The following is a 9,473-nucleotide window of genomic DNA, read 5'->3' on the forward strand; positions in this document are numbered from 1 at the left end:
CTGTGAAACCTTTCATATGATGCAACAAATGGGACAACATCTGAAATGGTGTTAGATCGATAAGTTTGTTAATTATGTGAAAGAAAAATATAGCATCTAGATGCTCCGAAAGTGTGCTGTAATCAGCAGCTTGCGTTAGTGAGAATTGAAAAAGTCTTTAGTCTCATGAGTTTTGGTGGAATGATTTACATACAATTTAAACAGGGGTAATTAAGACTTTTGGTTCCTATATATTGTCATTTTTCAACTAATTAGAAAATCAAGGTTAGAAATCAATTCAAGGACCAAAAATTGGTCATTTATCATAATTTCTCTATAAAATTACCTATAAAAACACATCAATAAAAGTAAAAAATAAAAAATAAAAGTCTCAACTTACCTCAACAACTGGAGTCTTCAACCAAGAGAAAACTCATATGATCGTTACGACTATTGTTTCCAAAGAACCATAAATCTAAAATCATTCACAATCGATGATTAAGTAAAATTTTACGAAAAATTGGAAACATTATGCAATATAGACATCTCTTTTATGTAATTTTGAAAGATGATGCAATTTGTAGACATTTTTTTTGTTTCTTAGCTTATCTTCTCTATCAGTTTCTTTCTTAATTTTGTTTGAAAACTTGAAGAACTTGGAGAGTTATTTATTTGCTAGTTGTTACTGTGCCTAAACAAAAAAGCTTGGCTCGATATAGCTAATGATAGGTTTGAACCAATTGAATGTATTTCGAAAGCAAATTATGATTGGGAGTTGCCCAAAAATCAAAAGAGGTCTAACTACCGAATATGGGGGTATGCATAAAATATTTTAAAAGAAAAAAGTTTTTATTGATTTTATTGAACTAGGAGCGTTTTGGGAAAATTGAGAAATTGTAAATAGCATTTTAGTTCTTTGTAAAAATAAATTGGAGGTTCATTAAGCAAGAAGGTCTACATAGCGTTTTTGGAGGTATGAATAGAAACGCCCTAGGTGTAGTTCCATTTCCTTGGAAAAAAAAAACAATGTAAACAACATAATTTGTTTAAGACTAATCAAGTCAAATATCTTGATAATTGTTTTTGGGTGGTGCTATTAACATACCCATTTTTGCTATTAACACACCCCTTATAAACCTATATGGTGAGAACTAATTATTAATCAAATTTAAGTGGCAAGTTTGTAAATAAAATAAAAATATATAGATAGGAAAATAGATGGAGTGTGTTAATAACAAAAAATGGTGTGTTAATACTTAATAACAATACCTTTTTTTTATATTAAAAATAATATAAAATGACAGTGTTGCCTCTCACATATATGACATGTGACTCATAATTGGATTGAAAATGTTGAATTTAACAGAGGAGATGCAAATCAGTAATTTTTACCAAGTTAAGGCGGCAAATTGATAATTTAAGCCACGTTTAGAGCAAGTCCACCCTTACCCCAAAAACAAGACCCAAGCCTTCGCCATGTCAAACGAAGACCCAGCCAGAAAAAACCTCCCTCCACCCATGAAATTTCTTTAACCTGGGTCAGACCTGGGTCATCACCTCCCATGACCCAGGCAAAAGATTTTGACGACTTGGGCCTTCCGAGCCACCTCAGCTCGCCTGCACCCCACCACATGACACTGGCCACGTTGTGGGATTGTGACGCCCAGGCCTTAACGCGTTGCTCTCGGGCAGCTCTGGCACGACCGAATCAGAGGGAGAGCGAGACGCGTGCCACAGACGCATGCCGGAAAGCTTGGACGGCACCGTCGGTGGAAGATCACCGGCGAATCCCAAAAACGCAGAGAAAATGATGTATTTAAAAAATAGAAGCAATTCGTGAAATTAAGGATTCGAGAAGATAGAGAAGGAAAAAGTGATCACAACCATACCTCTAGCACACGATTTGGTCGCTGGAAAAACAAAACTTTCCCGGAGTTGATTCGATCACCACGGTGAATGCATGTGAAATTGATGATGAGGGTTTAGGATATGGAAGAAAGAGGAAGGTTTTGGCCAAGTCTGGCGGCGTGGGGTGGCCGGAATCGATGGCGTCGTCTTGGGCGGTCGGAGAGCAACACAGCTCTTGGTTGTCTTCGAAGAAGAAAGAGTTGACCCGATTTGGGCCAGTTGACGTGAGTTGGGTTTTTATTAGGGCTGGGCACTTAGTACCGGAATCCCGATCCCGTACCGGTCCCGTCCCGAAAGTTAGCGGGACGGGATGAGATAGGTTTTGAAAATAGCAATCTCGTCTCGTCCCGTCCCGTTTTAACATTACCATAACAGGACGGGACGGGACGGGACTATCCCGAAAAATCCCGTCCCGTCCCGTAATATTAGAATACTTGATTTTATTCATTTTATACTTGATTTTTTAGGTTGCATGGTGTTACAATGCACTCAACCATATTTAATTTGGTCTAAAATAATACTTTTAATTTCATTCATGTTCTTTTTTTTTGCTTGTGTGATTTTGGATATTTTTAGTTGTTGTTTTGAGGGTTAATTTTTAATGTGGGATGTTTAGTACTTTTAAAGTGGGATGTAATTTAGCACCTATGCACCTATGTTCTTGTTGATTTTAGTACTTCTAATTTCATCAATGTTCTTTTTTTTTGTTTTATGTGTTTTTGGATATTTTTTTTTTCCTAGTAGTTTCATTAATGTTGTTCCAAACAGCATAAAAATGTCGAAAATTTCATACACTGATCAATTGTGGTGGAGCATTTGAATGCTTGGAGTTTCTCAACCCGTTTTTCCACCTGTGGTGGTGTTTGATAATCAATTAATTTGTTCTTACAAAAAAAAAAAAAAAAAAATTTGTCGAGATCCCGATCCCGTCCCGGTCCCGTCTCGATCCCGATCGGGATCAGGACGTACGGGACAGATTTTTAAAAAACACCTTCCCGTCCCGTTCTTTTATTTTCGGGACGGGACGGGATTCACCAAATCCCGGCCCGTCCCGTCCCATGCCCAGCCCTAGTTTTTATAGAGAAAGTGAACGACCCAGATTTAAAATGAAGAGATCAAACGGTTGAGAATTAATCACAAATTTTTAATTTCTGAAAAATAATTTTGTTTTATTGAAACTTTGATAAAACATAGAAAATAGTTCGACGTACCGAAAAATAATCTGAATAAGTCGGTGACCTCGTGTCGACGCGTACTACCACACATAAGCCTTAAATCAAAAACTCGACATTTCAGGAAAAACTCAAAAATAAACCGAACATATAAAATACCTAATATAAAATTTATTAAACAGTTACTGTCACGTGACGATCTAAAAACTAAAATCGTAGGTGAGAACTGCAGTTCAGTTTCACTGTTATATGACGACCTTTGTCACGCTAATGTCCCATGCCTTCCCAACGAAAACCTAACCGGTGGATTTGCTCTGTTAGGTTATTCTATTTTGCCGTTATGAAAAGTTCCCGAGTAGATAATGGTCCATTATTAATGGATTGAAGGCGCAGAGTCCAGCAAAAAAACACCTATGGAATTGTCTTCCTCACTCACTCAGCTCACTCCACTTCACCACCACCGCCGCCCAACCACCACCGTCTTCTCCTCTCTCAACGATACGCCACGTCATCCTCATCCTCATCCCGACGAACCCCCGGACCTCACTCTCCGCAAGCACAACTCCAAGTCCACCGCTCTCCTCCTCCACCGTCTCTCCCGCCTCCCTAACCCTAGCCCTACCGACCTCCAACACCGCCGCCACCTCCCTCCGGAGAACAAAGCCTTCGAGCTCTCCCTCCTCCCCAAACGTACTCCCCAGTTCCCCGGCTCCATCTCCGGCGACTCCTCCCCTTCGCCGCTCCTCCGCGACGACGACGACGAGCACCGGATGATAATGCGGGCTCTGGAGATTCGCCGGAAGGTCACCAAGGAAATGTTCAAGGAGGCTATGAGGACCAAAGGAAAATTCGGAATCACCTACGCCACCAATTTGACGGAGACCTTGGCCGACTTCATTGACTACGTCATGGTCGAAGCCGCGGCCATGAAACGCTCGCCGGAGTTCTCCAACTCCACTTTTAATTTTCGCGCCAAGACTGTTATCGAAAACTCCGAGGCTGTGCCCTGTATCAGGTAATCCAATCCTCTACTTTTCTTTCAGAAATCAATACATGAAGTTTATAGGGTTGAATTTGATTGTAAATAGGTGGTTGAAGCATAATTCACTTTCATTTCCCCAAATTGGGAAGCTCATTTGCATGTCAAAGGGAGACCTTGGGTCAATTAGAAGGCGTGCCGAGTGGTTGAAGTCGATTCATGTGAAGGGAAGGTTTATAGGGGTTGCGCTGGTGAAAGGTGGGGAATGTTTTCTGGAGCGGAGCAATGAGGAATTGGATGAGATTGTTGAGTATTTGGAGAGAAATGGAGTTAGGAGGGATTGGATGGGAACTGTGATGAGCCGATGTCCGGAGCTATTGTCATACAGTTTGGAGGAAGTGACCGCTCGTGTGGGGTTTTACTTGGATATGGGAATCAATCTCAAAGATTTCGGCACAATGGTCTTTGACTACCCCAGGGTACTTGGCTACTTTAGTCTAGACGAGATGAACCAAAAGGTAGCTGACACTCCTTACTCTGACATTTAGTTGGAGTCATATAGTTATCATGCTATTTGAAAGTCTGATGAGTGGATATGTGCTTTATGGCTGATTTAGGAGAATCTGTAGCTAATTGCATATGTGTAATATCTAGTGAGATGCTGCTCTTCTTTGTCCAGGTGAACTATTTGAAGGAATTTGGCCTTAGTACTGAGGATGTTGGCAAATTGATAGCATTTAGGCCCCAGCTGATGGGTTGTGGAATAGAGGAAAGATGGAAGCCCCTAGTTAAGTATTTGTATTACCTTGGAATTACCCGAGATGGTATGAGGAGGATGCTTACCATTAAACCGATCCTTTTCTGTGCTGATTTGGAGAAGACCATTGTGCCAAAGGTATGGTAGACAGTCGTGTGCTTTAATTTTGATGTTGATATGTACCTGTCATGAAACAACTTGAGCATTGTTGCTTAGTTGGTTTATGTTATCTCCAGTCTCAACTAGCCTAAGTAGTTCTCATTCTCATAATTATTCATATTCACATACATAATGCACTAATGCAGTTATTGCAAACCCCATGCATACATATACATGTACACACCTACACACCCAAAATCTTTGCATTCATGTTATCATGCTTCATAAGATGTTATTCATGTGTATTTGTGTCTTGTAGGTAAAGTTTTTCCAGGACATAGGCATTCGAGATGATGCCATAGGAAAAATGCTTGTAAAGTTTCCTCCGTTGCTTACATACAGTCTATACAAGAAAATTCGGCCAGTGGTACGTAATTTTCCTATTCAGATTATTGTTATTCTTTTCCTTTGAGCTCATAGCCTCATCAAGTTAGTTTAAATCACACACCCCACCTGGTGTAAACACTCACCATGGCATGTAGAATTATATGTATATATCTCTTTTAATCTTCATGCTGTAGTGAGCTGATTAGACTGAGGGTAGAATTGAGCTTTTAAAATATGTACCAAGTCTAAAGAGAAAAGAGAAAAATAAAGAAAATATGGTTTCTAGACCTAATTACATTCTAAGTTGACATATAGGCACAGAAGCACAGTGCAATTGCTTTATGGCATCATGTTATCAAGTATCTATTAGAGTCTGATCGCTTGTGCAAATTGTTTAATGGACTGTTGTATATAGTCGCAGTGTAATTGCTGCTGCATATCTTTTCTCAGTTTCTGTAATTATTTGCATTGGCTGCTTTTAATCTTCTTCTTTTTCCACAAATGTTTGTGTGTGTGTGTGTGTGTGTGTGTTGGGTGAGGGGGAGACTAATGTTTTCTTCAACTCACAGTTATTGGATAGAGTTACTGTAGAAGTTACTATCATGAAAAATCTTTTATCTCATTTTATTTTATAATTCTGATCCATTTGAAGTCAAGCAACTACAAACGGTGCCTATTATAGTTACTTATGTGTGCCACAAATATGTGTCCTGCATTATCTAGGAAGCAGATTTTTCGCTACATAGTTTTGTATATGCCCTTGCAGGCACATTGGAATTAATAGCTCTAGTTGGGCATTAGCATTTCCCACACAGCTATTTAAGATCCAGACAGTTTGAAATAGATAAGATTATAATTTACAGTTTAGATGTTGTAACATGTCACTGGTCATACAGGTCATATTCTTAATTACAAAAGCTGGAGTTAGTGACAGGGATATTGGAAAGGTTATAGCTTTAGGGCCAGAGCTCTTGGGATGCAACATTGTGCACAAGCTTGAGGTTAACGTAAAATATTTTCGATCACTTGGCATACACCTTAGCACATTGGGTGAGATGATAGCTGACTTCCCCATGCTGCTCCGATACAATACAGATGTCCTCCGCCCAAAATACAGTTACCTGAGGAGAACTATGGTCCGCCCTTTGCGAGATCTCATCGAGTTTCCAAGGTGAAACCAACTTTAGTTTCAGTAACCCTTTGTTTTTCTCTACCTTACTTTTGTCCAGTAAAATGAAGAATATCTTAAAACTTCATGTGGGATAGATGTACCTTAGCTCAGTAATGATTCTTAGTTTTATTGTGATGTATATATAAAGGATAGCAATGTCTTGGGAATAACCTCTTTAATCCACAAGCTGAATATAGTATGATTGCCTCAATCATTTGTTCAAGATATGTCATATCATTTGTTCAAGATATGTCTTACTTTGGGTAGCCAATCTGGCACAAAGGTATTTGTGGATTCAAGTTTTATTTTTCCCATTTATACTTATTTTACTATTTCTGTCATAGTTTGATGACCTCCTTTCTTTTTTCATCAACTGACCATATTGAAATTATGTTCAGGTTTTTCAGCTACTCTCTTGAGGGTCGAATAATTCCTAGGCACAAAGTTCTGCTAGAAAATCGCATCAATTTAAAACTGCGGTACATGCTCACTAGTACAGACGCAGAGTTTGACAAAAGGATCAAGAATATAGTGGAAAGGCGCGAAAGATTTGAATCTGGCATCACCAATGAGGACTTCTCAAATACCCAACTCAGTGAGGATGATGAGTCGCCCATGAAGACATGTATGCTTGATGACACTGAAACTGAGGCAGAATCAATAATGTTTGATGACGCTCAAATTGAGGCAGATTCAACAGTATTTAATGACAACGAAAGTGAGGCAGAATCAACTGTGTTCAATGACACTGAAAGTGAGTTAGAATCAATTATGTTTGATGTCTACGAAAGTGAGGCAGAATCATAATATCTACCATATAAAGTCTGCTTTCACAACTGTCATGCCACAATCAGACGGAAGAAATGCTCACTTATAGGTGGACGGTAGAACCTTCTACTTTACCAAGTCAAAAGTTTAAGCCGGGATACCACGTCGATTAACTTTGTGTTGCGCCATCACATATTCCACTTCCTTCGAAAAAGAAGTCATCATCCTTTCCGGTGGGAGCGCCTCTTGTAGGGTCTTCCATGTCTGGATGGTATGGCTTTAGCCACTCCACATGAAAGATAGGGTGGATCTTTAGCTTGTGAATAAGCCCTACTTTTTGAATCTTGCAGTCCATGAATCAAAAGAGGAAGAGAGTTGCTTTTGAAATCCATTGACATGATCTATGAAAGCGTCAAACCGGGCAGAATCCATGGAGCTGCATGATGCCATTAGATACGCAGCGTGAATAAAATATCTCATTGCTTACTTTTATGCAGGTATGGGAGATGGACCACGTTTTTCTTGATGGTTCTGTTACTGAACAATTCAACAAGTGTGACTACTGCTAACCAGGTTTTGGCATCACCATTTGGTTTAGTCCCTGTTCTGGTGCCGGTAGTGACTGTGCTAGTTTGTTCCTCATCAAAAGGAAGAAGAAAGAAGTTTGCTCCTTGAACAAATTAATGAGATTGATCGCAGAAATCAACTCATGCAGTGTTGTGATTTGACAAAAAAAAATTGTTGCTCTGCTATAGAAACTGTCTATATAGTTTTCTCTGATTCAAAATGCTTGAAATGTAGGTAGTAGATGTAGCTAATTAGAGTACTGTTGATAGATTATACACACTTGTAAATCTAGACTATATAGTTAGAGCCTTCCGTTGCCCCATATTTGTTTCCATTATACAGATGATGGTAGCAGGTACCTAACTACTGTCATATATGCACACCCTCTTTTACTTGATGCGCATCCAAATTACTTTCTTCTATATTTGTCCCATAATCATCCTAATCCCTCTTTCTTCCTCTTCTCGCATACTTTTGTGTTCAGGGTAGGATTCTATCTACCAACACTTCCACCTATTACCCAATGCCAGTATGCCACATTGAATCAATCAATCAGCAATCTCCTCTTATGTTCCAAGGAAGCCCTTCTAGTGAGGACCCTAAGTTGAGGACTTTTCGGTTTATGGTTTAAAAGGCCCAATTTTCGATCACATTTTGACATCTTATCCGTTCAGTTTTTAGGTTTATATGAGTAGATCATTTCTACAAATTTTCACCCAAATTGGTGTTCGTTAAGATAACAAACTAGATCAAATTAATGGACGAACCAAATTTGTTAAATATGAACCGTTCAAGTTCATAATTGATAAATCACACTTATGAATGTCTTAACAATTTTCAATATAGCTGAAAATTTGATTAAATGATCTACTCATAAATACCTATAAACTGAACGGTCAAGATGTAGATATAAGATCGAAATGTGGGATAAGCCGAAAAGTCCTCACCAAGTCCTCAACTTAAGGGTCCTCACTAGAAGGGCTCCCTATGTTCCAATTCCTTACTCATCTAATAACTAAAACCTTATTTAATCTCCTCTTTCTTCCCAAAACAAAAACAACAAAAAAAAAACAACAAAAAAAACAAAAAACAACAAAAATTAGAGATCAAGGGGTATCTAATCTAGGAGAAGAGTTACTCGCTGCTCGTTCCAAAAAAGCAAAAACCAAAAGCAGTAAATATCACTTCAGTAAGTGATCTTGCATATACCTATGAGCAAGTACCATTCTTCATCATAGCCTCTTCTACATCTGCACCGCTTAATTTCTACATCGTCATGAAATGGAAGTTATGAAGCCATGAAGGAAAGGACTTCCTTGTCAACTAAAAGGTGTTGTAAAAGTGTGGGAATTTGCTCACCTCCGTCGTGTATCATCACTTCAATCTTAGTTTTTTTTTTTNTTTTTTTTTTTTTTTTTTCCCTTTCTTTGCAAGTTTGTGCAAGGGTTTTAGGGTTTGTGAGAATATAATTTGTTCAAAAATTTAACAAACAAAAATGGATGGTGTATTTAGAACGACTCAACTACTGTAAGACTGAATAATAAGAACACCTGGAATTTCAATTTGATTTAGTGATACTGAATAAGAGGAGCATTTTAGGAATGTCATTTTCTGCCGGAGGGTATTCATCTTGGTTGAACTCATACTGGAATACAAAAAATGACCCACACCACTACGGACAACATT

The 9,473-nt window shown here is 38.6% G+C and overlaps 1 protein-coding gene across 1 annotated transcript; it reads left to right on the plus strand.

The window, feature by feature from the left end:
• Positions 1–3,472: 3,472 nt before the first annotated feature.
• Positions 3,473–8,194, plus strand: LOC101302328. Its single transcript, XM_004291990.1, has 6 exons — positions 3,473–4,074; positions 4,148–4,556; positions 4,718–4,933; positions 5,214–5,321; positions 6,178–6,452; positions 6,851–8,194. Exons 1-6 carry the CDS (start codon positions 3,473–3,475, stop codon positions 7,257–7,259), a joined length of 2,019 nt encoding a protein of 672 aa, XP_004292038.1. The 3' UTR covers positions 7,260–8,194.
• Positions 8,195–9,473: the final 1,279 nt, after the last annotated feature.

Source organism: Fragaria vesca, linkage group LG2, assembly GCF_000184155.1.
Source record: "Fragaria vesca subsp. vesca linkage group LG2, FraVesHawaii_1.0, whole genome shotgun sequence".
NCBI classification, from domain to species: Eukaryota; Viridiplantae; Streptophyta; class Magnoliopsida; order Rosales; family Rosaceae; genus Fragaria; species Fragaria vesca.

What these genes read in the sequence shown, in the direction of transcription:
- LOC101302328 (XM_004291990.1), top strand. Translation starts at nt 3,473, where the DNA reads ATGGAATTGTCTTCCTCACTCACTCAGCTCACTCCACTTCACCACCAC. An exon ending in AGAAGACCATTGTGCCAAAG is followed by an intron (nt 4,934 to 5,213) that starts GTATGGTAGACA and finishes TGTGTCTTGTAG; the next exon opens with GTAAAGTTTTTCCAGGACAT. An exon ending in ACAAGAAAATTCGGCCAGTG is followed by an intron (nt 5,322 to 6,177) that starts GTACGTAATTTT and finishes CTGGTCATACAG; the next exon opens with GTCATATTCTTAATTACAAA.